This window comes from Echeneis naucrates, chromosome 23, assembly GCF_900963305.1.
Source record: "Echeneis naucrates chromosome 23, fEcheNa1.1, whole genome shotgun sequence".
NCBI classification, from domain to species: Eukaryota; Metazoa; Chordata; class Actinopteri; order Carangiformes; family Echeneidae; genus Echeneis; species Echeneis naucrates.
The window spans coordinates 2,534,461-2,555,991 of record NC_042533.1 but is presented as its reverse complement, the minus strand read 5'-3'; the positions used below and the strand labels follow the sequence as shown (position 1 = coordinate 2,555,991).

Below are 21,531 nucleotides of genomic sequence, written 5' to 3'. Positions count from 1 at the left end.
TCATATTCCCTCTGGATTTATCCACCGGAGGGAAATTCAAAGCACACTTCATTTTGTTTTTTCCTTCAGTGACAAACGTTGCGAGACATTGTTTGTGTTTTCTTACTACTACATGGGTGTGTGTGTGTAAATTTATGAAAGTTATACTATGCAAATTGTTACCTCAATTTTTTCTAGAGAAAATTACCTCAATAAATGAGAATATTTTTTCATTTTTCTACAAAACATGTCAGTCTCTTGTCTTCTTTCTCGTTCATAAATATTTCATTTAAATTGGTTTAAAACTAATTACACAGGACTCCCTACTCATTTAAACTAAGTATCTTTAAAATTCAGAAGAAATAGAAAATAGCAAATGAAGGATTGAAAGTTAAACTCACCTTTTCTCCTTAAATTACAGATTAACTGTCCAAGTTTTTTTACTTAATGATTAAAATGTGAGAAAATACAAGTGTGATGGACATTTTGGTTAAACTGAATTTTATTATCTTAAATGTAAAATGTTTTTTTTTCCTTCAGATTAAGTTTGACGGTAATTCTGCCAAAATGAGAAGAAAGACTTAAATGCCAGTTAAATTGTTGCCTGTTCCTGGTTGTTTGCTGTCCTGTTTGGAGACATCAGAAGCGGACGGCCCAGAATGAGCAAAATTATTTTAATCTTTTTTTCTTTTTTTTTCTTACAAAAACATTTTCAGGGAGTTCAAAATGAAGCATTTTAATTTGGAACATACAGTGGCAGCAGCCATTTCAAAGATATTTTACAAATATCAAAGAAACCATGACTGAAGGGGCCAGAGTAACATCTCCCCCCTCCCTCACCCTCCGCCCCCCTCGACAGGAGCCAATCAAACGGCTGCAGACGCTCTGCGTCTGTATGATGACGTGTTTGGAACGACAGCTTTACTTCCTTTACTGCTTTGCAGGGGTTTCATGCATCAGTAAGGTTTGTGCTTAATTTAACTCAAGCACTAAAGCACTGGAGGCTCAGACAGAAAATAAAAATGGGGGTGTGTCCGTCTGTGTGAACAGTGGGCTTGGACTGAAAACTAACTGTTTAACAGTTAACTTTATTTTGTAAATGAGGTCCGCAGGACATTGAAGGAAACTGTTTCCTCCAACAAAGAAAGGTGTGTCGGTGCGTTTACATTTTCTTTAGCTGTGGTTGATGATAGAAAACTCAGAAAGCCGGTCCGTCTTCTTTTCAGGCTGCAAGTGGTGCATTATGGGTAGAATAAAGTAGCATTTGGCATCCTTCACAGCTGCTCTGAGGAAACCACTTCCTGTTTGTGTCTGAAGCGCTTATCTGCTGTTTCTCTGAGGGAGGGGTTACTAACGGGGGCTGAAGGTGAAGGAGTGGTTGCAGCGGGGGTGGTGGTGCTGTCGTTGCAGTGTTTCGGGGGAGGGGGGTGTCAGTAGTCGTCTCCCCGGCTCACCACCTCCTTGCAGGTGGGCCTGAGCAGGATGGTGTGCTCGAACTGAGCGGTGTAGCAGCCCTTAGTGTCGCAGAGCGGCGGGTACGGGTCCACGATGCCCAGGTCGCACAGGTTCTTCAGGGCCATCAGGTACTTGCTCTCACCAAGGCGGTCCAGCCAACGCCGGCAGAACGCCAACGTGCCAAAGTTCTCGTTGATCACGTTCAGGAGGTGCTTCGCTCTGGGCAACCTGGAGAGGAAGGAAGTATCTATGACTAAACAAAACAAAACACAGTAGGTGTGTTTGTGTGCGCTGAGGCCGAACTTTTACCTGATGGGGACATGGCCGACATCAAAGTTTTTCATATAGTGAGAGCACTCCATGTCATCGTGGACCACACCTTTACCTGTGCTGCCGAACGTCTCGATGGCGTAAACCTCCCCCTCCTGCAGAGTGAAAACACACAAAGTCCATCAACAACAGCGTAACTGCAAAAAAACAAGAACCAAGGCTGAAAATACTCTTTCGTGTGTTAACATGTAGGTTTTTTACCAACAAATATTCAGGAAAAACAGCCACAATATCATTTTTATGATCATTGGCAGGTTGTGTTTTTACTTTTTGTGCCACTAAAACACACACACCTCCATCCTCGTGGCTTCTCCTCCTTTGACGATGGGCACCGTCTTCCCGGCGTGTATCCTGTACTGACCGATTGAGTGACCGTTCAGGTTTCGGATCGGCTTCACTGCAGCACGACAAAAAAGTTTCGCTAGTTTCAAGAAACTTTCAGACATCAGTGACTTAAAACAATCATGACTGCTACAAACTGTGTAGCTAACACAACAACTGATTTTTAATATTATAATATATACAAGAAGTGGCTTCACTGTGTTGAAGCGAATGTTGCTGGTGCAGAAACAGGTTCTGCGTGGCTCACCACCTCCTCGTGTTTTCAGGTGAGGACGCACCTTGGTATGTTTTGCCATCAAGCTCGACCTCGTACGACTCCATCACCTCTTGAATGGCCTCGCCAACGTCACACAGACGCACATCAATGCCGGCATTCTGCCACAAACAGGAAACCGTCAGCGGCACAGTCAGTACAGCTCAAACAAGGTGTGTGTGCGCGTGTGTGAGAGAGATTCCTACTTTGATTCCAGTATTGGTGGCGTCTTTCACAGCCTCCAGCAGCTTGTCATACTTTGGGTTAAATGTGACAGTGAAGGCACAGTCAATGATCCGCCCTGCAGAGGAAACGCCAACATCAGGAAAAAAAAGTCTTATGTCACCCAGAATTAAAACATTTATAATCATGTACACATTATTAAAGAGAAAAAAGGCTACTGTGGTCTGGATATACAATTTGTGATAGCTGAGCTGCCTCTTAACTTTATATTTTCTCTAATAATTTTTACCAATGACAACTATTTCTTGGTTTTGGAATAAGCACTGATCTATTTGTTATTATGCAGTTAGAAAAGAACTGAAACCAATACATAATACAGGAAGTGATGAATGATTTGTAATCAAGATATATCTTTAGAAAAGAAAAAAAAAAAAAAAAAAAAAACTTTAACCAAATGAGCAGCTGTTAATGATTCTGTTCCGACTCTGATCCATTAAGGATATAAACTGGCCCTGAACGCATTGCTCTTCTGCGTCAGTGCAGTACCGTTGATGTGCGTGCCGAAGTCGATCTTGCAGACGTCGTCGTACTGCAGCACTGTGGTGTCTCCGGCGTTGGGAGTGTAGTGGGCAGCGCAGTGGTTGAGGGAGCAGCCGGTGGGGAAGGCCAGGCCGGCGTTCAGCCCGTTCTCCTTTATCAGCTTACGAGAGCAGTCCTCCAGCCGCTCGCTGGGGGGGGGGGGGGGGGGGGGGGGGACACAAAGTCAGAACAACTGCTTCATCTGATTCATCACTTTAAAACACTTTCACCTTCAGCTACATTTCTTCTGCCTCACTGTTTAAGAAACTTCTACTCTACTTCACTCGTGCAGTCACAGAGGCGGCCTCACCAGATTTCGATCATGGTCATTCCGGGTTTGAGGAAGCTGCGGACGTGCTGGCGGACCTGTCTGTGGGCCTCGGCCGCCTGTCTGAAGTCGTTCCACACCTCCTCGTTGGCTTTGTCCAGCACCCGCTTCTCATCATGGGTCATTCGCCACGCTGCACTGCGGCTGAGAGAAAAGAAATGTGAGTTTTCCTGTCAGGACTTAAATGCTGTTAAAATGGTATTTTACAAATCATATTTTTCATTTGATTTGTCAGAAAATGTCTCATAAATGTCACTTTCTCCTCAGGTGCCAAAATGGTTAAAATATTCAGCCTTGAAAAATGGATGTAACCGTTAGTTGAGAGCTCTGTGCAATATTTCTGTTACGGAATCAGAATGGCTGTCGACAGGTCTTTTCTCGGGGTATTTATGCCGCTAGATGCAGGAGAACCAAGAACATATGTCTGTCTTAAACTATTGTCTTTAATTTCTCTCAACAAGACACAGAAGGGAAACACGAGGCAGAAAAAGATTTAGCTCAAAGCTGGAAAAGCTTCTCTTTTTTTTTTTTTAAATACATGAAATGTCTGGTATTGGATGTTTGTGTTCATAAACTGTATGTGCATACGCATGCGTGCGCAGACACGCACAGAAAAGATGGAAGGGAAGACAAAAGAGAAAAGGCAGAGATGTGAGACAAACCACATCAGAAACAAGCATGATAAAAGCCAAGGAAAACAGACATTGAGTTAAAGACAACATGAGAGCTGAATCTCCTGTCTTCTTCTTACCCGTCCTGTGAGGCCGGGTATTCACACTCCTGTCCGATGGGGAACGCCCCGTTTGGATATAACTCACAGATGGGAACAGACGGGGGATCAGTCTGAGACTTGGCTGAAAGTATAAAGAGAAACATCAGCATCAAAAAATTAACTACAAAACACACATATTTTATTCTGTCAACTTACGTCCTTTCTTCTTCTTTTTCTTCTTCTTCTTTTTCCCTGTCGAGTTTTCTCCGTCATCTCCATCTGTGTGAGTGAAGTTACACTCTGCTGTTACACCAGCAGCAAATCTAATGTCTGAATGTTATATGTAGCGGTTGTGTCATCAGTCACCTTCCTCGCCGTCTTCCTCCTTCTCTTTGTCTTCCATCGCCTGCTTCTCCAGCTGTTTGGTCACCTCGGCCACGCCATCGGCTTCCGGCTCAGTGCCTACATCATGAACACAGGCCAGGGAGCGATTATGTGGGAAAGCCTTGAAATGGGGACTGTCCCCTTTGTGTAGGTCTCTTTAAAATAGGAGGGATCACAGCGGCTCAACTAACATTAGCTGTCAATTCAGAGAACCAATCAGATTAAATGGGTGCTTTAGTTCCAAATGTTTCACTGAGTGGAAGATTTGGCTCATTTTCATATCAGATAAGAGAGAAAAACAGAGTGCGTAAACAAGATTATTTATGCCAGCAGCTACACAGCAAATTATTATTTAAGCTAATTCACTGAATTTCAGCTGTGTGGAGTTTGCATGTTCTTCCTGCGCCTGCTTCCTCTCACATGCAGGTTTAGGTTAAACTGTCCATAAGTCTGAGTGTGAGCAGGAGTGGATGTTTGTCTCAATAATGGCGGCCGTCTGACAAACCAGCCCTATTTAGCACGTCTAGACCTGCTCCATTTGGCCGTGAGATGACTGGACATAAGTCATCAACTGGTGCCGTATAAGTAAGACTGCTCTGATTTAATTTGGCCCTATTTGAATAAGCAGTAGAGATAATAGATGGGTGGAGGTTCAGATCCTCCAACTTACTTACTGACCGTTAAAACTGGAAATGTCAGTCAGTAAAAATAAAACATCAATCTGGTTAATCTCCATTTTTGAGATGCTGTCTTTTTAACAGCGCATTTCTAAAAAACAGGTCTTCAGGTGATATTACAAAAACAATAATTAACTTAAAACGTGTTTATGTATAAATCATGATTAAATCTGGGGTGTGTTCTCAACTGCATATTACAGACTGCAGCTCTTAAAACACACACTGTGCGTCTGATTAATGCTGTATAGATTACACATTATTTGTCTACAGCTGTGGGTTAAATTTTAATCCTTCTTGTTGTCATCAGTGTGCTGTAACATGACGGTTGGCCCATCTAATCTATCTGTTGTTTAATGTGTATCTAAGCTACAATGTTTTTTGTTTTTATGGAGTTTATTTACCAGATAAAGCATCTTTTCTTACATAACAACTCTGGGCAACGAGGGAATTACGAAACAGGGAAACTTGGCTGAGGGGAGTCAGTGAAGGCAGCAGCTTTGACGCAGATTCACTGCTTGCTGTCAGAATAAGATGAGATGAGTCAATGTTCGGCCCGGGGTGGATGTCACCGACCCCGGATCCGGTTCTGACCGAAGCCCGGCGTGTTTCCAGAGGCCCGACGGTCCACACCGCTCAGCCCGCATGGCTAACGAGCACCAGGGGCAAGTCACGCACAGCATGTCACTGCGTTTCCGGGGGGGCTTTCAAATTAAAAAAACCAGCCCTATTGGACCAGACTACACTATTAAGACATTTGTATATGTGGTCTATAAATATATGTGTGATCAATAAAGACAATTAAGCCTTCCATTATAACACGTTATCAAAAGTTGATAAGACTGATGACAATATTTGGAATCTTGTGAATTTTCTATACAAAACTTAGATCGCATCTAAACTAAACTTGCATGATGCAAAGCTGACACTTTCTTGTGTCTAATGATAGCAGCCTAATGATAGCATCTTTGGTGTTTTGTTGTTGACAATGAATCGTCTAACACATAATTTAGATTTACGAACAAAACTTCTACGGCAGCCCGTGTAAAATATATTATTAGCCCCACCTGACTCATCCCACATATCAGTTATTGGAGGAATAACAGCTCCGTGGTCGTCTGAATGCTCTAAATGTTCAGATATTATTTTTGTTTAATTTCTCTTAAATGTTATTTTAAACCCGGGCCTTTATTTTTGAAGGAAGCCGGTCACCGTTTCCGGTTGGCCGTTAGTAAAAATGGCCGCCTTGCTGCAGCTCTGTTAGCCTGTTAGCATGAAGCCGCTCCGAGCAGACCTCACCTGCGGTCGCAGACTTCTTCTTCTTCTTTTTCTTCTTCTTCTTAGCGGTCTCCACCGGGTCGGCCTCTTCTCTGTCCTCCGTCTCCCCGTTCAGCTGCCGGCCCGGGGCCGCCCTCTCCTCCGCAGCCTGCTCCGCTACCACGTCCGCCATGATCGCAGACGCTGGTGGAAAAGGAAGCGCAAAGGATTGTGGGAATGCTGAGTATGACGATGCTTTCACGGACAGTCCGCATTTTAGCGTAACTGTCGAATAGGCAGAAACATATTTTACTGAAATCGAAACACAAAATAAAATGATATTGTCATACTTGGGCATTTGAACATTTATTTCGTCTTACATTTTAACACAAATGAAACGCGTTTAAAATGTGTATAGCTGTTAGGATTTTTATCTGTAGAAGCGCATGAATGATTCAATAAGCATATATTCTTGCAAATGAGCATTTCAGATGCTCGAATTTGTGCTTTTATTTTAAACTCTTCTCATTTGTGAATTCTTAAATAAAAATAAAAATAATACATAATTCTGGGGAACTCGCTTTTTAACAGGGAGTAGTCAGAAATCTGAGCTAATGAAAAGCACATGGAGGCATCGCAGAGTACAACATGCTGAATCAGCTGAGCCTAAAGAGGGAAGATCCTGCACTGCAGTATGAATACACTCATTCATAACACGAACACATGCACCTATATGGGTTCAATCAACAACAAGACGAACAATTATTCATTGTTTTATATAAGCTGGTTCAAAACCTTCACATAGATTTAAAGTTGTGCTGTGTATTGAAGTTTCAAAGCAGCAGAGACAGAAGCCACCACCAGATGGCAAAGTCACAACAGCAAATGAACTAATTATAAAGAGGTGAGGTGTTTTATATTTAGGCCATTTAAAAACACGTGATGCAGTTTGTTGTGTCCAGGGAGCACAAGATTTGTGTGTTTGGTGTGTTTACTGCCAAACTCTTTGTATGTCTTGTCTCATCCTAGGCATTTTTTAAAAAATATTATTTTACCTCTTTGCTTCAAATAGTAACTGAAATTCAAATTTACAGAGAAAATGATAATGAAAGTGATAATTTGCTCTAACAAAATAAAGGACAGTATCCTAAACATTTGAGGGCCACAAGGTAGATCTACAGCAATGTGATGGAGTTTATAAACATGTTTCTTTATGTCAATATTTGATTGTAAATTTATGTATACTTCACTTTCTTTCGCAGGGAACAAGTACTCTCAGATGTAGTGAAGAATAAAGAATACAATAGAAATACTTAAGTAAAGTGCAATAACCTCAAAACTGCAGTGGTTGAGTAAATGCAGGTCTGTGAGTAATAGCCCCTCAAAGGGTTTAAAAGGGGAGCACCAGCTGTTGTGGGTCAGACAAATGCAAAATCTCACGCTACATATCACATAACCCACCAAACCTGTTTCTAAACCTCCGGGTCACCAGAGTCTGTGAAACACGAGCTCAGCCTAGTGTCAGTAAAGACCGCCGGAAACAGTGAACACTTCCAGAATGGTATTTTATTTCACATTGGAAAATGCAGGAGGGGGTTTACTTCATCCCAGGGGAGGGTGCAGAGAGGAAGGGGGTCAGGACAAGGCAAACATGGAGACAAGAAAGATGAGGAAGGTGGAGGCATACATCAGGGCTATCAGACTCTTATGGTAACTCCATGTGGAACATAGAGTTACAGATTGCCCTCACATGAGAGAAAAATCAGTCTCTTTTGTTGTCACCATCCCCACACAGAGAGGTATTTGACTCTAAATCTCACAGCAGCACAGTTCATTCAATTCATGCTACACAACTTAGTGTCAAAAACAAGGCCGCCTGACCGCTGCTGTGAGCGTGCCCCTGTAAACACAGATGCTGAGAACGTGTTTTTTTTTTTTTGTTTTTTTCAGTCTTCACTAATTGTTCATAGATACAATAGTGTTGTATTCCAAATGTGTCATGGCAAACAGGATCATGAATGTATGTTCGTACTTATCCACCTCACCGCTATCCCCATTGTGTCCAATCAGAGATTGATTGGGACAGAAATAAAGGGCTCAGAATAAAAATAGAATTGCACTTCCTGTTCTTGCACTTTGTGTAGGTCTGCCTGCCTATGAGCACTAAGGTCGGCTGACTTCAGCCTTCTCCTTTACAGGCCCTTCAGACAGAAAGCAAATGTTTTCTCTCCCATCGATCTGTTTGCTTTAGTATTTCAATTTTAGGCTGATATATATACTTTGACTCTGCTATTAAGGTTTTACTTTTTACCCCACATTCACTGGACTTTAACTTGTACGTTCAGATTGATAACAAAATAAATAAATTATTTTGTTTGAATAAGTAAAGCTAAAAACTTAGTTGATCACCAGGGGAAATGGACCAACCTGCATAATAAGCACTTTTATTTCTATAGTATTTCTGGTGTTTCTACTGGTGTTACATGTTTCTCCAATTCATTCATTCTATATCATCTGATAAATTAAATTGGTCATCAGGTGGTCAATTATAAGGCCTCAAAACTCACTGTAATTTAAAAAGTACAGCTTACAAAGTAAAGTAGGACAGATTGTTGTTATGGTGACAATGAGCTTTGGACAGTCAGAGGCTAAACTCGGGGGAAACACTGATACAACTACTACTAATGATAAAAACACAAAATAAAGTAAACAAATCAAAATGAAGCCGTAAGAATGAGGTGTGGGACTTAAAAACAGAATTTTCAGAGGTAGAAATTGCACCTTTGTGTGGAGTGCCTCAGTGTGTTGATGAAATCAATTCATGAAGTCCTGGGAGGAGCCTGGATATTTCCCTTTTCAATGGCACACTGAACTTGCGGAGACACGTCTTTGTGTTGCTGGGGTTAATTCACTTTTAATCCCATTTATATTTGCTTTCTGTCTGAACACACCTTTAGATAATTCCCACTTCCATCTCCTTTCCTCTCCTCTAGAACCAAATTCCCTCCCTCACTCCTCTTCTCAACGACTGTGGACACTTTACACCATGTGGATGTAACCAAGTAAACTGCAGACACTCTGGTCTTCTGACCTCTACGCTGTTTTAGTGGTTCTGGTACCTGAGTTTTAACAGCAAAAGAGCAGTAAGAATTGTGGGTAATGTACAGTAACATGGACGGATGGGTAATAAGAGTGAATTTGAAATATCTTCACAAGCTAAGATGTGACACAGACCCATCGATAAGAGACACCCAGACGACCAGACATAAATATGGCCTCCTCTCATTGCTCGGGTAAAGTAGCGGGTTTTAATTTCAGTCCTTCTCAGATGTTCGTGCATCACGCTCCACCTCCTCGTCCTCCTCTCCATCGTCTCCGAACGTCTGCTCCTCCATGTTGATGAGCGAGTGTGAGCGTGCCGCCACCTGTGCGGCGAGGGCAGAGCTGAAGCTGAGAGCCTCCGAGCCGTGGATCTCTGTCAGTCTGTCCATCACAGAGAAGGCAGGGACTTTAGGGAGTAGGAAGCAGTCCAGGCCGTTCTGGGACTCGCCCTCTTCCAGGACCCCGTCGTACTGATGCAGCTCCGACGCTCCCCCCCCCCCTCTATGACAAACCAAACTCCCGTCCAATTCCCCTTCCTCTGCCTCCAAACCACAGCTGAACTCCATCAGCGGCTCTGCAGAGGGGTCAGGCCTCACCCTGCCATCTTTTCCTTCCTCTTCCTCCCCTCCGTTTCCTGCAGACTGCCCTGAAACATGGTTTTCGTCTTCATCACCAGACTCAACCAAGCCTACAGAGGCTGGAGTGTCTGATGCTTTGTTGGAAGGATCTGAACTCTCACTGCGAGCTGAAGGCATCACAGCAGCTGAAGGCAAAGGAAGAACTACATCATTTGGGTATTATCTCATACATTGATTGAAATTTTCTGAGTGCGTTACAAATCTAACACCTAACAAGAAATCAGTTGTATATTAAATGACAGATACAAATATTATGACGTGAAAAGAAAACAAGCAATTTCATCATAAATCACTGATTAACACATTAGTTTTAATATTAATTCAGTGAGCTTGTTGCAGATTTTATCCTATTTTACCCTGAGCATCAGCAGAGAGACAGACTAAAATATTCCAGATAAAACCAGCCTCATTCTAAGAATACCAGCAACACCAGTGCAGACCTTGGTCATTGAAGAGCAGCTGCTTCCTCTTCATCCTCTCACCCTCCGACGCACGGAAGCCCAGGACAGCTTTTAACTCCGACAGGACGCGGCGAGACTCCTCCCTCTCCCTGCGCTGACGTTCCCGTTCCTCCGGTGACAACGTGTCAGACCAAGACCCTCTGCCTTCGCCATCAGAGTCTGAGTCGGACACGTAGGCCTCCCACTCCTGGTCAAGCAAAGCAGTGGGAGAGAATGACAATGGTGTCAGAGAAGAGGAGAGATGGGGAGGTGTACCAAAATCTCGCGGTGTATAAGGTGGGCATCTGATCTCACCAGCTCCTCTGGTACAGGATCTCTGTCCAGGATCAGGGGGTATGATGGTGGAGACTCAGGGATCTCAGATACAGGAGTACCACACTGCTGCAGACCGTCTACCTTACCTGCAGACAGTGTAAACTTGTAGTAACTCAAAAACATGTTTTGGAGCTCGATTACTTTGCTCTGGTTGGTCTGTTTCTTGCTCTACATTCCTAAGAAGCTACTTCCTCCATGACTGGCAACAGTTGTGAGTCACGGTAAAGGAAGGAGGAAGTCTGTGCTAAAAATAGGTCTCCTGGAAATATGGAAACCAATACAGTCCTATAAAGGCTATCACTGTGCTGATGTCTAAAGGGCATTAAGAGTAAAAAGTTATTACTATTAATGTTGTTTTCATTGATGCCTTACATTCAGGGTGCTCACCTGGACAAGCGGTGGCCCGTCTGAGCATGCGCTCCACCTGGTTGATAGTGTCTTCCCAGCAACCCGAACTGGCTTGCATGTGTGGCTGCAACTGGTGCAGCCGGTCGCTGAGGTCCTGGTAGCCCTCACACGTCAGCTCTGTCAGTTCTTTGGACACCATTAGTTTCTCCAGGTCATCTTCCAGGATGATCATCCTGATGACATCAGATTCAAAATGTCACATCAATGTCTCTCATGGGGACAGAGAAAGGGGATTAAATGCAGCTAAGGACCAAAGGCCAGACTCAAACCTGGGCCACTGTGGTAAGAGTTAAACTGTGTTGCTGCTGCAATCACCCGTATCCACAATACTGGCTAATAAAGTCTCATCTTATGGGTTTAGAATGAGGCCAGTCAGGGTTTGTGTGTGTGTGTCATACTCGCTGAGCAGCGCCTTGAGGTGCAGTTGCAGGCTCCGGATGGACGTGTGGAGGGTGTTGAGCTCTCGACACTTCTCTCTGGCCCGCCCGGTTCTCTCAGATCCAGCCGTCCTTGGATGGGTTTCAAAATGTCGGTGGAAGTCGTAGCTGCGTTGCACTTCACCAAGGCAGCTGGCCAGAGCGTGATGCAAGGGCTCGGTCACTGCTATGATTGACCGGTGCAGGGGAGGCAGAAGAGGAGGACAAGGAGAGGAAGTTTCTGCTTTTAGTCCTCCCTCTGCTGGCTCCTCTATTCGGTTTGGGGACAGCAGAAGGGCCAGTCGTCGGAAACATTCAGAACTTTGTCCCACCCACAGCTGGAACAGCATCTGCAGAAGGACAAGCCAAAAAAACACTTTTTCCAATAACATCCAGTGTGGAGGTTTATAGACTGTCCGATGTATAAAAAAGTTCATGATATTACCAGCACCGCTTTGTCCCTACTTTCTTTGATACAGTCTTTGAGCTTTTGCTGATTTTACTGAGGTCTGAGCATGAATCCACTGTCTTGTCACAATATACATTACAGAAATGGACAGCAAATAAGTGGATTAGGAGAATTACTTTTATTGTAAAAGGTTGTGAATGGTGGTTTCAAAATGGTGAAGACTGTTGTGTACCCTCAACCTGCTCTTGTTTCTCTTTCCTGGGCTTAATCCTCAGGCCTCACCTTCAGAGCAGGCAGGCTGTAGTCATCCGTCAGCTCCTGGGCCTGCTCGTCGCCCAGGTGCTCGATGCCCAGGCCGAGGCCCAGCTCCTTCAGAGGCACCGCAGACACGTAGTTGGTCACATTATCAATCTCAGAGTTCAGAGGAAACGTTGGGAGGGGTTAAGGACATGCATCGAAAGAAAATGTTTTTTTGTGACCGTGAGCGAGGTTTTTTTTTTTTTTTTTTTTTTTTTTTCCCTCCGGGTCAGTTCATGCAGCTTGCTCACGTGTGTAACAATGTCAGTTTTTCTGTCCAGCTAAAGGATATGCCTTGAGCATGTGACAGGTGGCTCTCCGTGAGGCTCTAAAGGCCGAGCGGAGCGCCCGGTACAGCGCCTTCCTCAGTCCGATCAGCTGCTGGCCACGTGGCACCGCCCCTGGCCCCGCCCTGCTAAAGGAGCTGGCCGCACTCACCCTGTCGAGCAAACTTGACAAGTGAAATGTGATACAACTGTGGAGACGTCCCAAAGAGGCAGGGGGGTACACACAACACTGAACACCACATCGCTAAAGACAACACATGACATATTTGCTACGTGACAAAACAACATACAGATGATTCAGACATGAATACGATAAATTATTATTTCAACATTTGGGAAATATTCCATATAATAAAGATCAATATCACTCTCCTTTCAGTGTATTAAGAAACAAATCAGCTCAGCTTAGCGCTGAGTCTATCAATTCTAATTATCAGTGATGGCAGATAATTTCCTGATGATTTTTTTTTTTCTATGATTAAGTGAAAAAAGCCATCAAAAGTAAAAATTATAACTTCAGACAGCTAATTCATTCAGGGAAAACCTTACTACAAAAAAGAGCAACAGTCCACTCATTTTTTCTCATCACAGAGACTGTGGTGATCTAAAATAATCTAAAATAAGCACAAGTATTCTAAGCACTATATATTAAAATGCCTGTAGGAGTCACAGTGTGTGGGGAGGTTAAGTAACACCCTACAAACAAAGGAGGGGATCAACTGAAAAGGCACTGATGAAGCAGTGGCAGCTGGGTGGTGTGAAGGGGTATGAACAGACATGATTATTGTGTGGTTGGTTGATGGGCTGGTGACAAAGTACAAGCACACTTACAGGGTGAATCCTCTGGAGATGACTTCGGTCTCCTGCACCAGACGCAGTGCTTTGCGAGACAGGCCGGTCAGAGTCTTGCTATTGTGGACCAGAGTCTGAAGCTGTGTGGCCCTGGCATGGACGGCCCTCTGGACACGGCCCCGTCTCCACAGCGTAATCCCACGCAGCCCCACCCAGCCCAGCAGAGCCAGGCCCCACGGAGCCACAGCCAGAGACCAGAGGCCCTCAGATACAGAGCAGAGACCCAACAGCACCGAAGCCAGGCCGACCAGCCCCGCCATGTCCCTGAGAGATTAAAAAGGGCAGATTTATTATCAGAAAGTGAGACCTTTAGATGCGTATGTATCTTCTGGGCCAGGATTAAAGACAGGAATGGTCCTATTAATATCAAATAAATAAATTAATCAGGCCATATTTCGTTTATTTATACTATCTATTTGTGGTCCACATTTTTTTTTAGAACTTATATTCTGTGATCACCTTTTTGATATAGAATTTATCATTCCATTTCCAGTGTAACAGTTTTTAATTTCTTCACACAAGTATCTCCTTCTCTCTCCCTCTCTCCAACCGCTCAGGGCAGATGGCTTCCCCCCTGAGCCTGGTTCTGCTCGAGGTTTCTGCCTCTTATAGGAAGCTTTTCTTCGCCACTGTGGCCAAGTGCTTGCTCATCGGGAGATCTGTTGGGTCTCTTTAAATAATTTTATAAAGACTTTGGTCTAGACCTGTTCTATATGTAAAATGCCTTGATGTAACTTTGTAATGATTTGGTTCTGTATAAATAAATCAGATGTGATTCGATTTGATTTAGTAACAGCCTTTTACTGTCCCACTCTCCTCCATCTCAATCACAGCTGGATTAAGTTACTATGCTAATGCTAACTCAACATTTCCTAATCCTGTTAGCTCACATTAAAAGCATTCAACTGGCGTAAGACTCAAGTAGCCTTGTGAAGCACACATTTGTGTAGGAGTATGAGAATTAGTGTACAGTGAGTCAGTTTTTATGGAGTAAAGGCGTAAGAACAAACAGCGGTGAAGGTAATCAATGTTGCTGCATCCTGCTGCTGTTTGCATTAACACCAGATCCATGACTGAAATCTTAAAAATTAGAAAATGAGGGAAATTGAGTTTGGGTTTAGAGGCCACGAGGGTCTAAAGAAAAACGCTGCTAAATTGCATTAAGGGAAGTGGAGGGTTTAGGGTTTCATTATTTAAGGGCATGTTAAACACAAGGGCCTCCGTGTCACGACACAACTGAATTTTCACTTACTGAAAGCTCTAGGAAAAGATAAGTCAATCTTTGTGTCAAACTAAACAATACATGTGCAATTAAAGGCCTTTTACATGTAATAAAGACTGCTTCCAGAAACAAGTATTTTACGGTGCAATGTTGAAAGGAGTTCAAATGTGTCATTTTTGAAAATTTTGTTTCAGTTTACATTGCTGTTCTATCAGAAAGTATTATATTCTCTAGTGGCCAAATTATGTTGGCCACTGCTGTAAATGTACCATAGGGAGGGCCTGGCGATGAGGCTTGGTCTGGGCAGGGTGCTCGCTCGGCAGGGTGAGCCAGAGGGCGACGAGGCCAAGGTGAGCAGGCTTGGATCTAGCAGCTCAATCAGCTCCACGTCCTCCTGCAGCAGCACATCCTGGTCAAGAATGCATCTCACTGAGTACTGGCCAAACACACAGTCCTGCAGAAAAGGGAGGAAAGCCGATTTCAAATTAAACCAGGAGTTATGGTTTTAATACGAGCATTCCTTTCCGTTTCCCCATTTTCCCTACCAGTTGCTGCTCCAGCTTGTGAGATGCAGCTGCTTGGTGAATCCGGCTCCATCTCCACAGGGCCTCAGCCAATCTCCACAGCCATCCGCCCTGCAAATCACACACAGGGACAAGATTAAAATGCTGACAAAAAGTAAGAGCTCCACTGCAGTTTTATGCAGTGCCTCACTTCCTAACACAATCATTAGGGACCATGTAAGTTAAGAAACATATTCGATATTGAAATATTAAATGAGTCACCTGCAATTCTTACGGTCATTCTGAAGAGCGTCCTCTGCCCTTGACCAATTTCCCAGTAATCACACACAACCAATGCAAAGTGCGCACAAACAATTGTTCACGGCCAAAAGGAGTTTCCCAGGAGACAAACTCTTTCAGGCAACAACAATAACTGCAATGTGTGTTTGTACAACACTCACTCCTGAGTCTTTTATCGCACTACTCGGGCCCAAAAACCACATCACTGGAAAATCTCTGCTTCAGAATTATAACTCAGTGTTTACATTTTCAACATCAATAGAACTGAAATTATTTTATATCCTTTCAAAATGCATGTCTGTCAGACAAAGAGGATTGCTTCCTTTTTTGTTCTTTCAAAATAAAAAATAAAAAAATGTAAAATTAAAAAGGAGTATATGCCTACTCTACACACAAAGACACTGGGGTCTACGTTTTCCCAGCATCAGGGACTCCCAGTGTAAACACTGACATCCAGTGACCCGAACTTCACATTGTAAGTGCAGACTCAGAGCAAACCATAGGCTTTTCAAAATGTTGTAAGTTTTTCATCCAACCACTAAGAGCCTGGAAGCAATCCAAAATTGTGTAAAGCCTAATCGTGAATAGGATTTACTATTCGCTAAGCTGCTTAGTTGTTTTGTGTCATCACTGAAATTCTTTGTTTGAATAAATGGGAACTGAAAGATGTTTGTATGTTGAGGCTTTGGGTTTACTCTTTATCTGTTCAGTGTGTGCATTCCCACTTGTGGCAAAAAGAAGTGGTTATTGATCCAGACTAGGCAGCCCAATTGTTGACCTTTTCCTGGGGGATAAACCACAAGTGTTATTAGTCTAAAGGCTGCGGTCATATTGACTACTGATTGGAGACTGAGTTTCAGGACACACAACACTGGTCATTGATCTCAGCCAACAGAGGGTGTGTGTTTGGATGCACTCACACACGAGGATACAACTCTGTTTAGTCTCTTCCCCAGTCAAAGCAGCAGAAATCCCATCTGATAAGACCACAGAGATGCAAAGTTTGTACAGGTTAAAACTCTTGCTGCCCTTAATATCCTGTCCTAGTCATGTTTTACCTATTTAGGATTCTCTCACTGTCATCTCATTTCCCAGACTCTATATAAATTTTTACTTTGTGAAACTCAGCACAGTCAACTGTGTAAGATCATGTGTATTTGTTGTAGAGCGCTGCTGAAACAATCACCTGTTTAATCAGCTTGCAGACAATTAAAGGTGCTAAAAGGTTTTGCTATTGCGACATAACCAACATTAGCACTGACAAGTCTTGTTTGCTAAATAGAACAGTTCTTGCAACTTTTTAATATCTGCAGCAGTTTCAGGGTTTTAATCAGGCTAAACCAGGAAAGCTGTAGCCTAGTAAAGAAAATACAGATGAATCAATAAAGAAAGCAACCATCAGCTGCAAAATTAAAGACAAATATAAAGAATATAAAGATTAACAGATTGGAGAAGGGTGCACTGGGTACCAGTTTATATACTGACTAAAACAATTCTTGCATGTACAGTCATGAGGCTGTATTTGCCTAAACAGCAATAAATCACCCAGGCAAATAAGACTGGTCAGTATTCTGAACCTGATGATTATTTTCAATCCTAGTTAATCTGCAAATTATTGTCCCGAATAACTGACCAAAGGTCCAGACCAACGGAGCTATAAAACGTCGAGAAGAAAACCAGACATCCCAACACATCATCCTCACATTTCTTGTTTTCCCCCAAACAAGAATTCAAATGGTTCACACTATATAAAGACAAAGAAGAGCAACAAGTCCTCACATTGAAGAGGCTGAAACTGAAGAATGTTTGAATTAATAATTTACTTAAAATCATTAATCGATTACCAAACAGTTGCAAATTAATTGGCTGATTGATTACTGGTTTAAGGCCTAGAATGGGGTAAAAGAGAGTGAGTATGAACAAGCTTAAATACAGGCTGATGAAACACAATTCTTCTCTAATTTACCTTGATGATCAATTATTTGCCTAAGCAGTAAAACTGTAAATTAGTAAAACTAAAATCAGGAAAATATGGTTATATAATATGTGAACATGACGCCACAAAACACTAAATGGAGGCATGTTTCATCTGGCTGAAACTAAATGTCCTAAAAGTCCATCCCACCTGATTGCATGAGAAACCTTTAATTTCAAGTCTATTTATTTAGGAAAATTCCAACTTAACACAAAAGTCAAGCGCATCATACACTTCCTACTCAGTTGCAGACACCAGAGGCTAATATGAAATTCTTGACATGCGTGTGTTGTATAACGTTTCCCAAACTAGCATAAACACACACATGACCTCCAAACTATCAGCATGGCAGGTCAAGGACATTCATACATACAGTACAAACCACAAATGATAGTACAGTTTGGCCTTTTACTGCTCATGAAAACCAAACCCTGGCCAGTCAGTTTGAAAACTGTTTATCTTGGTTCCGACTTTCTCTGGGCTCCAGGAAACTGGTCACAGAGAGAGACGACCCCAAAGCTTTCCTGTCTCATCTGAGTCCCCATCCTTCTTGACTCCTTAAAAACAACAGTGTCCCAGAGAGGAAGCCTGACATGCACGGAAAGTTCCTGAATGAAGAAAACACCACACTGTTTCCCGTCGCAAGAGGTGGGGCAGAATGAGGAGAGGATGAGATTCATGTGATCCCTTCTGAGCCTCCCAGGTCACATTACACATCCAACTGAATCACAGGTTGACTCAAACTACAGTCAGTGACTGTTACATTGCTTCCATTAAAAGTTCCCACTTTTAATCCACTGACTGCAAAATTGAAATGCACCTAGGTCTATTAAAAAAATAAAATAACGGGCATATACATGTAAATTTCAGTAGAGGCAGACATAGAGAAACACACACACACAGTATGTAAGAGGATGCTCACAGAGGCAGGAACAGCATCAGAGAGAAGGCAGAGTGAGTCTCAGTAATCACATTTGACCTATCTCCTCTGATATCAGCACAACATTAGGCACCAGTGAGAGAGAGTCTCTCATGCTAAAAGCGGATCTGTTGCATGTTATCTGAGCGAAAAGAACATGTAACGCAAAATACCTGTACGTCTATGTAGGGAGCCATTCTCACCATCTCCGTTTAATCTTCTCTGACTGAGATGACGCATGTAAAGCAGCGTACATAATAGTCTGTGGATGATAGTGTGCCGATATATGTGTCTGAGTCAATATTCAAATTAATTACTTTTTGCCTGACTGCACAAGTCAAACAGGGGCACTCACACGTACACGCACAAACATGCACTGTGCTGGGTAAGAGATAGAGATCTTTGAATTTAAAGAGAAATAACAGTAGCTTCTGGATAAGAATTTAGAGAGAAAGAATGAGAAACTTACGACATATGATCTGAAATTAAACTGAAATGTTTATTTGATTAATTTCATCTGCAGAGCATCCTCCCAGTTATCCAATTATGTGATTGATAATAGTTCTAGATTATTCAACACAGAATTCATCTGTAACCATTCTAAATTTTTACCAAATGTTTAAGGGATTTTCATTTAATCAAAAATAGTTGAAATTACAGGTAAGCAGTGTTGAATTGCTGATTTTTCTTGGTCTTCTTGTTAAAGAAGACCAAATTGCAAATTACGATTTAGGGGTTTGGAGAAATCAAGCAATTCAAAGATGCACATTAAACTTTGGGTAATGGAAAGAAAAAGATATAAAACATTCTTTTGGCACATTTACAATCATCTTTTTTAAAGTGCCGTGGCCTGATAAATAAACCCACAAAGATTTACAGCTATTTGTCACTGGTTAAAATGAGGACCCTGTCTCTGCGTGTTTCACCTCAGTGTCAGAAAGGTTAGAGGGTTAGACATTAAATCTCTAACCTTTAAACTGATTCTATTCACTAAAAAAAACAAAAAAAAAAAAATTAATGTTAGTGTTTAGTGCTAGTGGTGGTAGCGTATCTGATATTTGTGACTGTGATGCAGAAACTCACTGAAGTTTTCCGTGGATCTTCGTCAGGAGAAGGGAGATCTTCCCCTTGTTCGCCATATTCGTCCTCCGGTGTTGCCGTTGAACATGCCTCGAAGTCTGTGTGCCCTAGATCATGCAGGTACTGGAAAAGAGGAGAGTTCTGCAAAGTGAAAGCAACATGGTCAGATAAAATGAGCTGTAATGGATGAGGAGAAGGATGACTGGTGGATTGCACCAGAGTGAAAGAGAAAATATGGTGATGAGGTCATCGGTTTCATGCTGTTTGAGCTGATGTGCTTTCAGATTTCTTCCCCTACTTTTTCCCATTGTGTGTCCAAACACATCACTGTTTCGCTCAGCTGGTCTACTTCAATCCCTCAGGATTCATCAGCTGAAGTTGTGGCTCCACCCTCGCCCAAAGCCCCTATCTCCCCACCATGCAGCTTACTTTTCTATTCTGGCAGGAACAATATGAAGTGTGCATGCCTGCACGTGTGAATCTGTAAATCATCACCTACAGATGTCAGGATTGTGTTTTGGGCCTACGAATGCAGCCAAGATTCCCCTCAATTCCTCTCTGGAAGATGGCAACTGGACACCAAAGCGCAAGTGATTATGGTATAATCCAGCTTCCTTGCACTGAGCAAAGAAAGCTCTTTCTCATCTCATGCTTGAATTTGCCCCAAAGATGCCTGACCCACTTCTCTGCCAGCTGCTGGGCAGACATCCGGTGTGATGGGAGCATCTCAGTTTAATGTCACTAACCATCACCCTACACAACTCAGTGTAGACAGCAGTCAGACAATGAAATCCTACTCACATGCATCGTCACACGAAGTCCAAGCTCATGTTGCCACCGTCCAAAGGAAGCTGTGTGTGTGGATCTCTTTTCCAGAACCGACGCATTGGCTCTGGTCCTCCCCACCCCACCTCCAGCAACTAGTCTACTTCTGATGAAACACCAGCAACAATGCCCCCCTCCACCACCAGCCCGGCTCAGCCCTCATGACCACCCAAAGCTCCTTGGCAGAAACACATTGACCCCCCCCCAGTCAGATTTGTGGATTTGTTTTGCACCGATAATACACGGCAGCGGGGCGAACAGCTGCTTATGTCCAGCTAGCATCCCGGCTAGCTCTCTAAGCTAGCTGCCGTACTAATGGACCTTTCACGGTACATCCAGCCCACAGCTTGGGGAGGAATGACAAAGCATTACAAGTGTGGATGAAGAACAGAGTCGGAAGACAACAAACCTCAAAAACCACATCTTCGTCGAACTCCTCAGTCATTGCTCTGCGCCATCTAAACGCAGCCCGCTCTGCATTATGAAGTTGTAGGCGACGCTTGACGGCAGCCGGCCGTTGGGAAGTTGCTAAGTTAGCCGGTGTGGCTAAAGTTCGCTTAAAAACTACAAATCCCGTGACGCCGCTCTCAGTCAGGGCGCCTCAAGTGGCCGCGAGGGGGAACCGTTGGAGTGTAAAGTTACCGGAAAGGAGCAGGAAGATCACCTTCAAAATAAAAGTTTATAAACGGAATCTGATTAAATAAATAAACACCTGAGAAGATGTGTAGTTCATTTTGTGCTTTACCTCAAACAGAAACAACTGAAAAACTAATTTGTTTACCAACTGAAACAGTTAGAGGACTGATCAATAGACAGGAAATAAAAATAAAATAAACGTCTTATTTGAAACTCTTTTCTTTCAGACTTTTTTTTATATTTCTAAGACTAAATTATCAATAAATACACAAATTAACTGTCAGATGAAACCTTTTCAATATTTCATCAAAATTGACACAACAATACACTTAAATTTAACCTGCGTAAACAAATATTCATTGTTTTGTAATATTATAGATTATATTTATAAATCTAGAGGTTGACCGACA

The 21,531-nt window shown here is 42.8% G+C and overlaps 2 protein-coding genes across 6 annotated transcripts; both read right to left on the bottom strand.

Moving 5' to 3' along the window:
• Positions 1-637: 637 nt before the first annotated feature.
• metap2a (methionyl aminopeptidase 2a) lies at positions 638-6,689 on the bottom strand. 3 transcript variants are annotated; one of them, XM_029495277.1, is made up of 11 exons: positions 6,514-6,689; positions 4,528-4,615; positions 4,378-4,440; positions 4,201-4,303; positions 3,432-3,593; positions 3,089-3,270; positions 2,566-2,660; positions 2,385-2,481; positions 2,058-2,161; positions 1,744-1,859; positions 638-1,662 (listed from the first exon to the last, which is right to left on the bottom strand). In XM_029495277.1, the coding sequence occupies exons 1-11, from the start codon at positions 6,667-6,669 to the stop codon at positions 1,410-1,412; spliced, it is 1,419 nt and encodes a 472-aa protein (XP_029351137.1). In that variant the 5' UTR covers positions 6,670-6,689; the 3' UTR covers positions 638-1,409. The 3 variants fall into 3 exon arrangements, with proteins under 3 accessions (XP_029351137.1, XP_029351135.1, XP_029351136.1); XM_029495275.1 differs by having other exon boundaries at positions 4,528-4,623; positions 6,519-6,689; XM_029495276.1 differs by having other exon boundaries at positions 4,537-4,623; positions 6,519-6,689.
• Positions 6,690-8,023: 1,334 nt separating this feature from the next.
• vezt (vezatin, adherens junctions transmembrane protein) lies at positions 8,024-21,021 on the bottom strand. Of its 3 annotated transcripts, none has more exons than XM_029495265.1 (12): positions 20,895-21,021; positions 19,664-19,801; positions 15,429-15,518; positions 15,153-15,337; positions 13,641-13,925; positions 12,815-12,973; positions 12,508-12,655; positions 11,799-12,166; positions 11,380-11,573; positions 10,972-11,078; positions 10,657-10,864; positions 8,024-10,341 (listed from the first exon to the last, which is right to left on the bottom strand). In XM_029495265.1, the coding sequence occupies exons 1-12, from the start codon at positions 20,928-20,930 to the stop codon at positions 9,791-9,793; spliced, it is 2,469 nt and encodes an 822-aa protein (XP_029351125.1). In that variant the 5' UTR covers positions 20,931-21,021; the 3' UTR covers positions 8,024-9,790. The 3 variants fall into 3 exon arrangements, with proteins under 3 accessions (XP_029351125.1, XP_029351126.1, XP_029351127.1); XM_029495266.1 differs by having other exon boundaries at positions 12,815-12,961; XM_029495267.1 differs by having other exon boundaries at positions 19,664-19,783; positions 20,895-20,977.
• Between the last annotated feature and the right edge of the window lie 510 nt (positions 21,022-21,531).